The following is a 16,385-nucleotide window of genomic DNA, read 5'->3' as shown; positions in this document are numbered from 1 at the left end:
GGTTCTCTCTAAAAAGTGTTTCCCAAGGTGGGGGGCAAGTTTGCATTGCAACCATGCCAGAGAAGGCTGGCAAGCCCTGGCAGCCAAGGCTCCCTGGGTTCTGAGCATCTGGAAAAAGCCGGTGGGGGTGAGAATATTCGCACACAGGGCTGCAGCTCCAGCTCCTTTCTCACAGTGTGCTCGCAGCTGTAAGTCCCACTTCCCGGGCCTCCTGCTGGGATTGCACAAGTCTTCCAGGGCCTGCCTGCCAATCAATTTCAGCACAAATGAGCCAGAGATCCTGGCCAGAGGACAGAACCGGTTAGACCTGCTTGACTGTCTCCCAGCTGCAATGCAGGAGTCTGGGCTTGCGGCAGGCTAACCCTTCCACCTTGCTTCCAGGAGCATTTCCTGAGTTCCTGCCTCCTTTCTGCAAGGCCTGGCCCGACAACTGCCGGAGCCCAGCGATGACTCAGATCCAGCCCTCTCTGCAGATCTCACATCTTCCTGGGGAGACACCACCGGCCCAGCTATGCAGGCCCCACTCACACCACCATGTACTGCACCCCACCAGCCACCAGGCATCACTGACGGGCTCTATTTAACAGATCCCTCCTGAAGCCAGCAGGGGTGGGCAAGATGCTCCCCATTTTACCAAAGGCAATTGAGGCTCAGAGAGGTGAGGTGACTTACACCCAGGTTTCCTGACTCCACAATCTGAATTCCTTCTAGGCCCCCACTCCAGCTCCAGGGAGTGTTTCGGGGGAAGGAAAATGCCTTCCTTTTGGCCTCTGTGTCCTCATAGCAGCTGCATGAGGAGGTTATCTGAAGAGGGTGGACTGTGGGTGACAGAGAACACCACAGCAAGCAGCTCAGGCCCAGGTGTGAAGGCTGGAGAACCAAAGTCTGGTCAGAGCACAGGATGGGGAGTGAGGAATAGAGAGGTAAGGGCTCATGGTGCAGGGTCCTGGAGGTCAAGCTAAAAATTTGAAATGTACCCTGGAGGCAATGGGGAGCCATGGATGGTCTCTGAGCAGGACCAGTTACCAATACCTCAGAAAATTAATTTAAAAGCAATGTGCCCCAACAGAGCACAGATGGCTCAAGAGGAGGTACAAGGCGGTTGGGGGGGGGGGGGAAGGGGAGCAGGAGGGGGCTTTTCTCCACTGAATAAAATCCCAAAATAATTTTTCAGCCAGTTACAAATTTTGTCTCACCTCTCCTCCAGCCTCAGAAGAGCGTAACAGTTGAAAACATAAACTCCAGATTTAGACTGCCTGGGTTTGAATCCCAGTATTGCCACTTACTGGTTGTGCATTCTTGGGCAAGGTACTTAACTTCGCTGTGATTCCATTTCTTCATCCAGAAAATGGCGATAACACCATCCCCCTGCCTCCCAGGGTTATTGTGAGGCTTACATGAGTTAATACTTGTAAAAGTGGTAATCCCACGGTGCCAGGCACTGTGAATGTGTTTGTCAAATAAGGACCTTCGAGGCCACAATCCCTGATCAATCTATCAAAAATGAAAATAGGTTGAGTCTGCCCTGGCGTGTTCTTACCAATCCTATTCTGGGTCCTAGTAATCACCATGCCTTTGCTACCCACAAACCATCCCTTTAGTAATATGCCCTGGGAGAGTCCCAAGAACCAACTTCAGGCTCCCAGATCTACAATCTGCAGAATAGACTGCATAGCAACAATTTCCTAAGTTTCAACCTAATGTTCTGCTTTTTGAGAACAGAACCTTCTGGCCCTTCTTGATCTCTGGTGTACTCTCCTCCCTCTTGCAGACAGAGAGAGGAAGGTGGCCACCCAAGAGAACACAACAGAGCCATCCGTTTTTAGAGACTCGGCAAAGGAAAGGCCTTTTAGATCTATGACGCCTATAATCCAATTGATATGTGACTTCTCTACTATATAAAATTATAAAACCCAGAGAAAGGTCACTGTCCGTTGACCTTGAAGGAGACAGAAGCTGGGCAGGCCGACAGACAAACAAATATGGGTTCCTTTCAGATATCATCTGATGGCCCGGGTGGACTCTTCCAGCGGCCTCTGCACTTCACTCCTGCCCTTTGACCTTCCCCAAATTGCCTCAGAATCTGAGCTCAGCATCTTGGTCAGCCGAAGCCACAGTTAGGCGGAACTGAAATTTGGAGCACTGCTCTCTTCTGGGCAAAGACAAACCAAGGACTTGTTGCTTTTGCAAACACGACAGTGACAGGATCAGAGATACGGGGGGGGGTGTTTTTTAAAGAGGGCCCTGGTAGTGTGGGGCCTAGAAGAGGAGTTAGAGGAGTTTAGAGGACTGGTGTTGGAAAAGCAGCCAGGAGGGTGCATCGGAGAGACGCTATGAAAGTAGAATGTGCCCCCAAAGAAATAAGCTTATTTCCCAAGAATTGGAACAACAAGGACTTTAAAGAGTTGACCTGGCACAGTGATATTAGCAAGCACACATCCTTCCTAGCCCTGCTTGGAGATAGGAGTCCCCGACTCTATTTACCTAGCTCTGAAATGGACCTAGTGACATTAACCTGATCCCTTCCAGCAGGAAGGAAAGAGCCAATGAGGAAATGCAAGGGGGTTGGGGTTGCAGTGGGGTGGGGTGGGTTGGGGTGGGATGGGGTGGAGGGCTGCTCACAGATGGGCTTTGGTATCCCAGCCCCAAACTCCGGGTTGCATTCAGCTGTTAGAGCGCCTCTTCCTGAATCAATGAAACAGAACACAGGAGTCTGGAGAAGACTGATTTTGAATTGAGGACACTGAATACAATCTTTTCGGGATGTTTATAAAGTGTTTACCAAGCAGCCTGCTCTCCAAACCCTAGCAATTGCTTAAAACAAGAGAGCTGTTGATTTGTGAAGTGTTTTCCTTTTTTTTAAAAAAAAATCATCACAAATGTTGGAGTTAGAGACATTATGTTTCAATAACTTGTCAGGGGGGCAAAGTATTTAGGAGGCTTTCTCAGCTCAGAAAGCAACAGGGAGGAGCTTTTTTTCCTGCACGAGATTAGAGCAAGGGACAGGGAGGGCGGTCAGAAACAGGTGGGAAGCTGGTGCTTTCCCTGCCCTCAGAATCCCGACAAGACCCCTCTCTACTCCCCCCGCACCTTCCACCTTTTTCTCTTCAAAGACCCACCAAGAATCTAGGGAGAAGCAGTGAGACTGAGCCCTACTCTGCCCCCTCTCTCTCTCCACCTCTGCTGTCCCACCCCAGTGCTCCCCGGCCTGCCTCTCATATCAGATGTCAGCGTTTCTCCTCACAGACACAAAAATGTGTCTGAAAGTTCACCGCTGAGGTATACACAATTTTGGAATGATAACAAACACCCTTCTTAAAAAAATTATTAGCAGTATATTTTTAAGGAGTATCAGAAATCTATATGGATGATAGATGATAGACAGATTATTGATAGGTGGTAGATGATAGATGATAAATAGATAGATGATAGATAGATAGTAGAGTGAGCAAGCCAGGACCTCAAACACATGCTTTCACAGACATTACCCCTTTTCTTCTTTAAATATATTTTACTAAATACATTTATTCAACCAATTACTGGGTTATTGAGGTCCTACTAAGTGCCTGGCAGCATTCCTGGTACTTAGGAATATCAGTGCACAAAACAGTCATCAGACATTTACCTCTCAAAGCTTATATGCTGGCAAGAAGAGGCAGAACATATGCAATAAATTAATAAATGATCCAGTGTTCTAGGGTGATGGGTGCTATGGGAGGAAAAAAGAAAAAGAAAAGAAATATGAGAACAGAATAAGGCAGGTCAGGAGTGAGTGTCCAAGGAGGAAGAGGGGCCAGCTTGACAGATCAGATATGAATGAGCCTTGTCAAGGCGGTGAGGTCTGGGCAAGGACTTGAAGGAGATGAGAGAGTTTGCCACAGCTTTCCCTGGGATAACAATGGTCAGGCAGAGGGCACAGCTCAAAGACCCAACACGTGTTTCAGAAACAGTAAGGCAGTCAGTGTGGTGGGAATAGAGTAAGTGAGGTGAGAAAGTAGAGGGGGGGGGGCGGGGATCAGAAGGACACAGAGATCCTATTACTTATTATATAATTAATTAAGACTAAAAGATATTTAGACCTAGAATGTTCTTCCCCTACCTGTTTGACTTGGACAATTCCTATTCAGCCTTCAGATCTTAGCTCAAATGTCACTTCCTCCAGGAAGCCCTCCCTGACCACTCTTTACCTGTCTATGTCAGCTTCATTGTAGGAGAGATGCTCTCAGAGGGCCAGGTTGCTTTTCTCCATAGCAGTTAACTCCTTTTGAAAGTGTATACTGATTCATATGCTATTCTAACTGCTGTCTCATAATCTAAGATTGTAAACTCCATGAGAATTTGTGTGTGTGGAATGTATTTGGTTTTACTCATTGTTGTATTGCCAGCACCTAGTACAGTGCCAGGCATATGGAAGACACACAACAAATACCTGTCAATGATTGAGTGACAGGACTGGAAGCAGAATCTTCACTGAGCACTGGATTATAGAGCTGTAATTCAAGAGGCTCCTGGGACCCAAAATGTGGTAGATGGGAGCAGCTCAGAAGCTGGAGTCCATGATGCAACAAACCTGGATCAGCCCAGGATCCCCAGCCCTCTCTGGAACCCACCTCCTCACCCAGGCCCTCCAGGATAACTTCTGTCTTCAGGGAGAAGCCAAGTCACAGATATTCACAAAAAGCCTTTGCTCTGCCCCTTCCCCCCCCCCCCCCCCGCGCCCCACTTTCCCTGCAACCTTGCACTGGCAGCAGCATTGAAATGCTCCCTGTTGCTTGCAAAAGTATCCTAGGAGTGGGGACCAACCTTGGCACATTTGTTGGGATGCTTGGCTAGGTGTAGAGAGGGCCGTGTGCTCCCGCATGTATGTGGACGCCCTCATGGAGCAAGTCCAGGATCGCACAGCCCTGGATGTGACAGGTAGCACGCTGTGGTTGCATGATTTACAGGGACTGGTGGGGAGAGGTTTGTCTCTGCTTTGAGAACTTGAGTGCTTCCTATAAATATGTATGGCAGTCTGGGCCTCCATTAACCCCACCACTGCCACATTCCACTTGTTACCTGGTGCTTGTGTGAATGAATGTGAAAAGCAGTGTTCCGTATAAAATGCGTGTATGTTTGTACATGTGAGCACATGAAGATGTGCATGGACCCATATGCATTTTATGAGTGTATACATATGTAATTAATTGTTTCGATGTATCAGTCCATATAGGTGTGTGCATAATTGTGCACATTGCATTTTTGTGTAAATGTATGTGTATGAGCATTTGGACATACATACACATGGGCATGGATATATGCATGTGGGTACATAGGTAATGTATGTGTGTGTGTGTGTGCATATGATTATGAAAGTGCATACAAGGTGGGGCAAAAGTAAGTTTGCAGTTGTGAGAATGAAAAACACAAGAGTTTACTCTTGTATTATTATTTATTTACTATTGTATTATTTCCCAAATGAGCAACTGTAAACCTACTTTTACCCCACCCTGTATATTGCAAATGTGTGCATATGAATTTTGCATTAAATGTGTGTACGTTACATGTATGTGAGCATGTGTTCAGACTGTAAGCACATCTCTGTGCAGGTCCAAGGCTTCAACAGCACACCAGAAACAGCTTTGGTTACGCTATGGGTAATCCCATCAAAATTGCCTCACCTAGAGGCTGCATCTTCTGTAAACTCTTGCTCTGGTAATTATGGTACATTTATTGGAAAGATCAATTGAGAACAGATGAAAGGTGAGAGGACTGTTGATTAATTACAAACAGCACCTGTGTCCCAAGCCAACAATGCCCAAGTGGGCCTCCCCCCACCCCTTTACACACACACACACACACACACACACACACACACACACGCATACATGAGTGCACAGAACAAACACAAGGCCCCATCATCCATCTCTGTGCCTGGGCAGGAAACCCTATGGCTGGGGGCAGGGGGAATTAAGTATACCCAAAAGAGAGTGACTACCATCTGCAAGGGGAATTAGAAAGGAAACTATCCCCCAAAAGTGCTGTTTCACCTCTCCATACTTTCCCCAAGCTCTCCCCCCACCAAGTACTTCAAATAAGGATAGCAGGCTTGTGAAGTTTGGGGGCAAAATGCAAATTCTGGCTTCAGATACAGGTTCAAGTTTTAGATTCTCCACTGGGTGACACAGCGCAAGAGATGACCACTCTGGGCCTTGTTTCTCCAACTCTGACCTGCGTGGATAAGAGTAGCCCACACTTCGGAGAGTTAAGTGAAATGTCACACTGGCTGCACCTCCTATGCTCTGTGACCTGCTTGCCCCTTGTCCATGGAAAAGGACACGTACCAGGCTCAGGCTCCAGGACACAAAGGAGGGTGATGCGACTGTCAAATTACAGCGGGAAGGTTAGGGAGAGGTGGGGAGATAAGAGATCAACCGAAGGACTGTATGCATGCATATAAGCATAACCAATGGACGCAAAACACTGGGGGATGAGGGCATGTATGGGAGTGGGGGGGGGGGGCAATGGTAATATATGTACACATATAATACCTTAATAAAAAAATGGAGGGAAAAAAAAACAAAGGAGGGTGATGCGGAGCCCTGTGCTGGGAAGTGCAGCCCTTTGATGCCCACTCAGGACAGGCAGAGCTGAGTCCCCTGACCAGTCCCGGCCCATGGCCTCTCCTCAGAAGGACACAGGTGCATGTAACCCTGACAAGGGTCAAGGCAGTGAATGTGACAAATCAGAAGAAACCAGGGGAATGTGAATGAGCTCAGGGCAGCCTGGGCTCCTGATTTCAGATGGCATCACAGGCCACACTTAAGGCCTATCTCACCCTCCCCAGCTCTGAAATGGGCAGCCTCTAGCTGCCCACTCCACTGTCCATTTCCGAGAAGAAATGCAAGCCCTGATCATATACACAGCTCCAAAAGGAAAACACAATATAAATATTGGGTTTGTGGACTTCAGCTCCTCGCTCACACCGAAACTGGCTTCTTCCAGAAAGTATCCGGTCTCCTCCTCCCCCTGCCTCTGTGGCTGCCCCTCCAGCCCGAGGACATCATCCCTTTTTGATACCAATAAAAAGGAATGTGTAATGAGCGGCTGCTGTTTTACATGAAAGTCACTTCACATGCAAAGAATGCAGAGAGGCAGCTAAAACGGAGCTGCTTCGGAACAAATCCTTATTAATAATTTAGGGGGTTTTCCAAATTGGAGTGGCAACTTACCTCATATATTTAAGTTCTTCCAAGTGAGAACAGTTAGCTCTGATTTTCTTATCTAAATGTGTCTTTTAAGATAATATGTGTAGGACAATGGAGAAGGGTAATGAGATATTAAGAAGACGTGTAAGGCATGGAAATGCGTGTAGCACAGGGTGAAGCTGTGCAGAGTCGGAGAACGGGTGCTCCCAGGCAGAAGGCAGTGCTCTCTGTGGTCTGGACACCTGCTCCCAGGGGGGGAACTATATCGAAGGATGAAATTCCAGCGTAGGGCGACAGCTGCCTTCTCCCTCAGCAGCCTGTCCTCTGAGCCAGGTAGGCGCCACCCTGGGAAGCCTAGGGGTGGCTGCTTCTGAGAACCAGGTGCACCCTGGACACGGGGCTCTCCCACTGGAAGTGGGCATGTCTCCCGAGACTACTGTGTTGGGAGCAGCTCTTCTCTTTGACTGGCTTCTTTTAGGAGGGCTGCTGTTGAAAAAGACCATGTCTACAAGACTCGCCATTTGGGGACTTTTATTTTGGTGGGGGGAGGAGAGACAAAGCAAACCTCTAATCCTCCCTTCCTTACACAACAAATCCAAATACTACTATCTCTGGGATGGGAGGCCAGGCCACCAGACAGCAGGCTGGAGCGAAGGGGTTGTGCAAGAAAGCAGTTCAGGGGTTTTCTTTGTGAAAACTGAAGGGCTCAGAAGTGGATTTTGCATCTGAAAGCCTGCAAGAGAACAAGTGGAATCTGTAAACCCGGCTGTTTCCAGGGGCCTGGAGAGAAAGAACTTGAGGAGCCGGGTGGGTAGCTGAGGGAGTGGGGGGTTGCCAGGCAAGGCGGGATCTGTAGCTCTCGGTCACAGAGTCCGATGAGGGTCCAGGTGGAGCGGTGAAGCTGGTCTGGTTCATGGCAGCTCCCACAATGAGGCTGATTGGAGGAGGCCCAGGACAGGCACAGCGCCCCGGTGCAGGGTGGTGGGCACCTCTGACAAGGAGAGTGGTTGCCCTGCCACAGAAATGCCCAGCAACCCTGGACTGAAGGAAGGCTGGCTGGGAGCGAATGCCAGAGGGATCTGGGTCCAGGACCCATACCCAGCTTCCCCAGAGGTCTCTTTTCAGAGAACCGGGATTTGCCCCCTCTCTCGCAGTGGGGACCTCACTCCCGTCAATCCCCAGTCAGCCCTGCCACAGGCTCGCTAGGAAGGATGGAGGGAAAGGCTGGATAGCTGGACCAGCCTCTGGCTCCGGCACGGGAGCTGTGCAGTGGTTCCGGGGACACCAGATCCTCATCTTCCACTCTTCACTGCACCCCACACTTGCCAGCCACCTCAGAACCTCTCCCATAGCTTTGAACCTCTCCCATAGCCTTTCTTGAGAGGCAGCGCCTGGGTAAAAGGAAAAGGAGAGAGGGGAGGGGGGAGGGAGTGTAGGGAAAGGAGGGAGGGAAGGGGAAAACAGAGGGAAGCAGTTTTCTGAAATGAAGAGTTTACAAAGGAAAGGGAACTGGCAAAGTAAGGACTCCAGGAGAAGAGGAGGGAGCTGGTGCCTCCACCCCTCCGCGGGCGAGGACCCTGGGCTCCTGGGAGCTGTGCCCAGCGCCATCCCAACCCGTCTCTCTGAGGGTGGTGAAGCCCATCCGGCCCGCACAGCTCCCTGCACACCCGCGAGAGGCTGGGGGTCGCAGGAAGTGGCCTTCTCATCCAAGGGGGCCAGGGCCGCCCCAGTGCAGCCTGGAGCGCAGCCATGGTCTCGGGCCTGCGTGCGTCCGGGTGTCTGTGAGTGTCTGTCTCTGCGTGCCGGCGTCCCCAAGTGCAGGCGCCAGCCTGTCTACGTGGGACCAGTGCTAGCCTGGCAGACTCCGGTGCAGGGAGATTTTCCCTGGGGTCCTGGAGGATTGCAAGGAGGCCGCCAGCCGTGGGGAGCGGCGGAACCGACCGGGAGCACCGGGCTGCCAGGCGCCACCGGGGTGGGACGAGCCTGGGGTTCTGTGGACGCTGTTCGCTTTTTCCTGAGCTTAAGGGTACCTGGTCTTCGGTCTTCCATGGGGCTGGATGGCAGGCTGCGGGGGCCCTAGACGTGGCCAGGGCATGCTTGCTGCTGGAGCCCGCCCTAGAGGGTTCGGCCTCCTCCTGGGCGCTGCCTTCACCGCCTGCCTCTCGCCTGCCTGTACCACCGCCGGTTGGTGCTCAAATGGTGGCTTGGTGCAGGGACTCGCAGTGCCTGCGAGGGCATCGCTGTGGGTGCAAGGTGTGCATGTTTGTGTATCTGTGCGTCAGTGTGTCACCGGGGCTTGCTGTGGGATTGATTGTCAGCTTCTCAGAGACGCAACTGGTCACTCCCAACTGGCCTGAGCCACCACGGCCTCTGGATGCAGCGTGATGATGTCCGTCACTGGGTCAGTCTGGGTCTCTGCGCTCCGAGAAAGGAAAACCAGCGCTTTGGCGTTTGCGACCCTCCCCACCCAGAGGCCTTTCTCACAGAGCCCAGGTAACTCTAGAGGTGGAGGATGCCAGTCCCCCTGAGATGATTCCTGGATGAGTCAAGCCCCCACCACTGGGAGTTGCGGTCATTACCATGGTCTCCGGAGCCTCACAGCAGCGGGGTTTCTCCCAGCGCTCGCTGGCCAAGACCTCTTTCGCCCCAAAGGGGGGACGCTTGTACATGTGAGCATATTCTCATCAAGATGTGTGCGTGTGCACTGGCACAGCAATCACCCAACTGATCAGACCCCCTTGCGCCTTCCTCCGCAGGCATGCAGCAGGTACCCCTCAGCCAGACTCGGCCTCCTCCCCGACCAGATCACAGCCAGCACCTCTTCCCGCCACATACCTCTTTGGGTTGGTGAAATAAACTTGGAATTTAATTCAAACTGAAATCTCTGACTTCTCTCCTACTAAACAACTCCAAAGAGCCATATACATGTAAATTACTGCTGATATTATTTGTATCCTAACTTTTTGGGACCCCCTCCCCACTTTTCCAGACCCAGCCACCACCCCCACCCCCAGGCCTCCAGGGACCTAGGTCAAAATCTCTTCTCCCCTTCCACTTCCAAGGCTCTTTGCAGCTTTCATTCCTGGCTGGGGCGCTGCTGCTTGGGTCTCTGCACCTTCCCCTCGGGTCCGGAAACCACATTAGGAACTCCAGGCCAGAGAGCTGCAGGGCTGGAAGGCTGAGTCTCCCAGGCTGCAGACACTGAGTCCAAAGAGACCAGAAGTCCCTCACAATCAGCCATTGCCAAAGAATCAGGGGACTATTCTCGGGTTTGGGTGAGGGGGTCCTACTGGGACTCTCAGAGGTGTCTAAGGCCAACCCTGAGTTATAAATGGGGTTGCCAGGAGGCTGAGAGAGGGGTTGGGGGGAAAGGAAAGGTTCTAGGGCTGCCAGGCTGAGGTTGGAGCTGTTGGAGCTGCTGCACCAGAATGATGCTCCAACCCCCACCCCCCTGAAGCCGGATTTGGGGAGTCTCTGAAGTCCTGATCCGGCCATGCATGCTCTTCGGTGAGGCTGAGGACTCGAGGCCTGACTCACAGGTGCATCTTGGGCACAGAGGGACTTCTTGTCTGAGGGTCTTCTACCTGGTGCTGGATTTCCCCTGCTTCCGTAAGCCCTGGGGGGAGAGAGTAGGCCTCCTCTCTGAGCGGGCACTCTAGCTCTGGGCTGCTCCCCTTGGTCCCAGGGCGATGCACTGGGCAGGACAGAGCTGAGCACCTTCAGCTCAGGCAGGATGGCCAGAGTGGCAGGGCTAGGCTGAGCCCCAGTGCCAGAGGGACCCTGCTTCCCCATCAGGGTGGCAGCTCCCAGAGTCCTGGGCTCTGCTAACCTCTACTTCAGAGTGGGCAGGCTAGCCGGCTGGCCCGATGCCCAAGCCTGAAAGCCTCGAAAAAGTGCCTTATGCCCCCTTCCGCTCCTGACTGGGGTGGGGTCTATACCTAGGGTGAGAAGCAAAAAACATGTTTGAAGCCATGCACACACACACACACACACTCTCACTCACTCCAGGGAGAGATTTGCCTGCACTTGGTCTGTTTCTCCATTGGCCAGGGGCATTGAGAGTGCCTTCGAAGCTGGTGCGAGGCTTGAAGAGGCAAGAGAAGAAAGTCAAAGTCAGGCGAACACGGAGTCCTCTAAATAAACACCATTTCCGTGCTTTTAATAAGCAAAATAGGAAACCATTTTAATAACCAAAAAACAGAAACCAGTCTGAATAAAACTACAATAGACTAGGTTTTAATATTTTCATATCATAAGCAGGGTTTGAAATTGATCCCTTATTTTACATGAAATAAAAACAATTTCTGTTGCGGCAAATTTGATTTCAACACAGTTGAATCCGTAAAAACCAAAGCTCGTTTCTGATGCAGGACGAATATCCACAATATTTAAAACTGCAAGCACCATGCGGTTCATACAATCTTGTTATTACTGTTAATTTATCAACTAATACAAACTCAAAAAATGCATCCGGCCAGCAGCGCCAGCGATTTCAAATGGGAACTAAAAAATACACTTTCGTTTTGGTATTTTTGTCAGTGCAACTTAAATCCTTTTACTGACCTGCAGGAAAAAAAAATGTAATAATAAAGAAAAACACCCAGATCTTCCCTATAACTACTATACAACTGAAGGGGGGGGAGGGGAACACCACCAATAACTCGCCTGATAGCTCAAAAGCAGGGAAAGAAACACACGTAACATGTGAAAGTTGCAAAATCACTTGCCAGTGTTTGCGTTTCCAGTACTTTCTGAGTGTGGACGTTGGTTTAACACAAGTTCAGGTCACCATTGGGCAGTGTCCGAGCTGGGGAAGCCGGTCACCCTAGGGGCACAGCGGCTCCAGCAATCAGTAGCGGCCTGGAGGGTTGTGAAGGGACCCCAGGGTGATTCTGATTGCAATTAAAAAAGCAAACAAGATGTTTTCCTTTCCTTAATGTTAGGGGTGTCAGTTTAGCCATAAAATACAAAGTGGAAGCAAGGAGCTTCCTGGCCTTTGGGGTTTGAAACTCTGCAGGTGCCCTGTCCTGGTACTGGGGTTCTGGGACCCCAGTCCTCTTTCTCTCAAAACCAACAAAATTGAAAACTAAAGCGGAAGGGGAAAGAGGACCCAGTGCAGGCAGGGGAGCGGAGAAAACAAGCAACTTCCAAAAGTGCCCAAGACAAAGTTGATTTCTGATGCACAATGCCCACAACTTTTTTTTACTTACAAAAAAAAAAATGCCATAATAATAAACCCAAACAAAGACGACACTCGGTTTGCTGCCACGGTCTCTGAGCGGTTTGGCAGGCGGGTATTTACAAGCCGACAGCCGGGACTGACACCCGGCAAGCAGCCACCGGAGTTTCCAAACTGCGTTCCCTTCTCACTCAAAGAAACAAGGGGTTATGATCCATGATCAACAACATGCTAAAGTTAAACAAGAAAATGGTACAAAATAGAAATTATTACCATACATGTCCAGCATGCAGGATTAATATTTTTAATGCAGATTTTCGTATTTTTTCTATATAATCGAGCAGGCAATAAAACTGATGATTTTTGCGCGCAGAATGTTCTAACTGAGGCCCGTGTCTCGGGGCTGAGAGCCAGTGTTCTCCGGACCTGGAGAGACAGGTCCGTCTGTCTTTCCTTCCTCGCCTCGCGCCTGCCAGGACGCCAGGGTCCCTCTCTCCTCGCAGCTCTCTTCCCGGCCGTGAGGTAGCGCCCCGGCTTAACGCACAAAGTTCAGAAAGCCATGAGTCTCCTGACGGCCATTGGCGACTCCTCAGGACTACGCCTCGTCGCCCTCCAGCCTGAAGAAAAGTTGCTCCGGGACTTCCCACCCCCTCGTCCCTCTCTGGCTCTGCTCCAGTCTAGGAGGCGGCGCTGGCGCGCACCGTTCTCGCCTTGGCCAAGGTCCCCTGCCTGCCCGCGCGCCCTCCCGTCGCCCGCGTCCCGCGCGCCCTTCCTCCTCTCCCTCAAGTCAAACAGGGCAAGGCTGGGGCTGTGGCAGGGACAGGGTCCAGGGGAGTCTGGGGCTGGGAACTGGGGACGGGGAGTCCGGGCCAGGGCAAGGGCAGGGGCCGGGATGGCCACGACTCACAGAAAGAACTCGGGAGAGGAGGGGCTGTCGCTGGTGGAGCCCGCCTCCCTGAAGCCGGAGTTGGCGAGTTTCTCGCACTTGACCTTGTAGGCGTCTCTTTCGCGGGCCAGCCGGGACACCTCCTGCTTAAGCTGCTCCACCTGCTGAATGAGCTGCGTCTTCTCATTCTCCAGGTGGTGTTTCTGCTGGACACGTTTATACCTGCACGACTGGGCGTAGCCCCGGTTCTTCAGGGTCCGCCGCTTCTGCTTCAGGCGGATCACCTCGTCCTTGGTGAAGCCCCGCAGGTGGCGGTTCAGCTCGCGCACGGACATGGACACGAGCTGGTCGTCGGAGAAGCGGTCCTCCACGCTGCCACTACCACCAGACGCCGTCGCCGCGGCTGCCGCGTGCGGCCCAGGCCCGGGGTGGCTGGTGGGCAGCTGCTGCGTGGGGCTAGCAGCATTGGACGGCGGCGGCGACGCTTGGTGATGGTGGTGATGGTGCTGGTGAGCGTGTGGGCCCAGCTCTTCGTGGGTCACGCCGGCGCCCGGGTACCCATGATGTGGGTGTGGGTGGTGGTGATGATGGTGGTGGTGCGCACCGCGGAAGCCGTCGAAGCTCTGCAAGGGCTGTGGCACGGGGTGCGAGCCGATGAGCGCCTCCACCGCGTCCTCGGGCGTCAGGTTGAGCGCCTCCGGGTTCATCTGCTGGTAGGTGCTCGCCATCCAGTACAGGTCCTCCAGGTGGGTCTTCTGTTCGGTCGGGCTGAAGCTGGGCGACGAGGGCACCGAGCTACAGGGCGTGCTGAGCGGGGTGGACGACACCGAGCCGGCGGGCTGCAGGCGCGTGCAGGGCCGGCCCGGGCGCTCCGCGCGCCCCAGAGGCTCCTTCTTCACATCGAACTTGAGCAGGTCGAAGTCGTTAACATACTCCATGGCCAGCGGGCTGGTGGGCAGCTCGGGCCCCATGCTCAGCTCCGCGGCCATCGCTGACGCGAGGCGCAGCCGCCGCCGGGAAACTTTGCGGCCGGCCGGGGCGCGCCGAGCCGAGAGCGGGGGCGAAGAGCGGCGAGCCCGGGAGGCGGTGAGCCGAGGGCGCAGCGGGCCGGGGCCGCCGGCCAAGCCTTTGTCTGGAGACGCGGTGGCGCGCCGGAGAGTCCCAAAGCTGCCTGCGCCACCCCAGAGCTCGGGACTGTGGCAAAGCCGGAGCCTGGGCGAGCGGGGAGGGGTAGAGAAGCGAGCGGGGCGCGCAGCTGTGCGAAGGGGAGGCGCGGGGCAAGCGACTGCCGCTCGCTCCCGAGCTCTCTCGGTCTTGGGTTCTCAATTGCAGCCGCTCACAGCCCGGCGGTGCAGCTGTGCTGAATCTGGCGCCGCCGTTTCCTTTTATCGCCTTCTGATGTCACTGGAGAGTGGGGGCCCAGGCGGCCCAGCCTGCTGGCCAATAGCTGCACGGCCCCCGCAGCCCCACGGCGCAGGGCGGGGCGCGCCTGACAGCTCCTCCGCCCCCCGCGTCAGCTGACTGGAGGCCTGAGCCGCGGGGGAGGAGGCTTAGCAGAGGGCTGGAGCCAAGTAGGACCGTGGGCCAGGGCCCAGCCCCCCACACCCTCAAAGTCCCGGCCCCCTCCCTCTCGCTTTTGGTGCGCATTCCCCCTCTGGGCCAAGCAGCGGCTTTCTCCACTTCGCGGGTGCTTCTCCCTCTTTTCCCTTTGGTTTCCCCACCCCCTGTCCGTGTCACCCCCAAGGAGGCTCAGAACAAGCGCCAGGACAACACCTCTCGGGTCCTTTGTTCCCAAGCGCCCCCGCCCAGTGGGGGACGCTCCGTGTGCTGCGCGGCTGTGGTCCGTGTGCCTGCCGTGTGTTTCTGCAGGGCTGCACATATTTGTGTGTTGAGGGGTGAGTTGGGTTTCCAAGAGTTGTGTTCAAATCCAACTCTTAGCCTCAAGGGAACCTCCTCGAGCCAACCAAGGGCCGTTCCCCTCCTACCGGGCGCGCTGGCCTAACCCTGAGATAGAACTCCACTGGCCCCACCGCTCACTGCGCCCACCCCTCCCACAAATGCACAAGATGAAGGGAGCGGGGAAAGAATCGGACAAACTGCGCTGAAAATCTTTCCCCAGCCAGATGCACGGAACCCTGAGCTTCCGGAGGCATGGGGCTCAGGCCGGACCAGGACGATGCTCCAGTGCTCCGGGTGGCTCTTGGCTGCTGGGGAATCAGCCTGTTTTTGTTTGAACGTTTTGTAATGATTAAGCAGATCCCCGGCGTCAGCCGGCCACCAAGAGGCTCAAACAGGCATAAAGTGCGACCCCAAGTGGCCACTGTGCGCAAAGGCGCACCGAACCGCCTGGCCCGCAGCCGGAAAGATTGGACGACGTCTGGGACCCAGCTGAGTCCTCCTAAGCTGCCCGACCCAAACCAGCCCAGAAAGTAGGCTGAGTGTGCACCGGCGCCCAGGACGGTTTCCCCTAGAGTTACGCAAAGGTCGTCGAATCCGCACTTCGGACTCAGCCACGAGTTCCCTGCCGATCATCCCCCATGAAACTCTGCGCCCGGCTCTAGAGATGAGCGGGTGCAGGGGCGGATGCCGATGGGCCGTTCCTAGTGCGGGAAGGTCCTAGGCCGGGTTAAGCCTGTGGCGGAAAGCGTAAACGCCGCAGCGAGGGGGTCCAGGGTTGTCCGAAGACAACTCCCGGAGCGCAGACGGGAAGCCAGGCGCGCACCGCACTACGTATACACACAGTTCTCGGGCACCGTGCACCCTCCCTACCGGGGTCCAGGATGGCCTGAAATCAGAGGTTCTTCCCAAGACCCCAGCCCGGGCTCAGAAACCGGATAAATCTTAAATTCGCTGTACCGGGAGACCCGACCCGTCTCCCGCGTCGCCTTCTGCGCTTCCGCGTTGAGTGCGCACAGCAAAAGGCAGGAGAAGCGCGCACTGGGTGAGTGTGTCCGAGCTGCTGCCTGTGCAGGACCAGCACGACGCTGCGCTTAAGTGTCGTCAGGTGGGCCTCACCCATGTGGATGCACCCCGATTTTTTTGATTTTTTTTTTTTTAGCGTTAGAAGATAAAATATTTACCTTCAATTAACCTGAAAACTATTATCTTGCGCCCTCAGTGAGGCGGAGGTGGG

The 16,385-nt window shown here is 53.7% G+C and overlaps 1 protein-coding gene across 1 annotated transcript; it reads right to left on the bottom strand.

Moving 5' to 3' along the window:
* Positions 1-11,230: 11,230 nt before the first annotated feature.
* MAFB (MAF bZIP transcription factor B) lies at positions 11,231-14,703 on the bottom strand. The gene has a single exon (XM_079784219.1). The coding sequence runs from the start codon at positions 14,239-14,241 to the stop codon at positions 13,270-13,272; it is 972 nt and encodes a 323-aa protein (XP_079640345.1). The 5' UTR covers positions 14,242-14,703; the 3' UTR covers positions 11,231-13,269.
* Positions 14,704-16,385: the final 1,682 nt, after the last annotated feature.

Source organism: Cnephaeus nilssonii (assembly GCF_951640355.1).
Source record: "Cnephaeus nilssonii genome assembly, chromosome: 11".
Lineage (NCBI taxonomy): Eukaryota > Metazoa > Chordata > Mammalia > Chiroptera > Vespertilionidae > Cnephaeus > Cnephaeus nilssonii.
The sequence above is the reverse complement of the archived record's forward strand: the minus strand, read 5'-3'. Positions and strand labels throughout refer to the sequence as shown.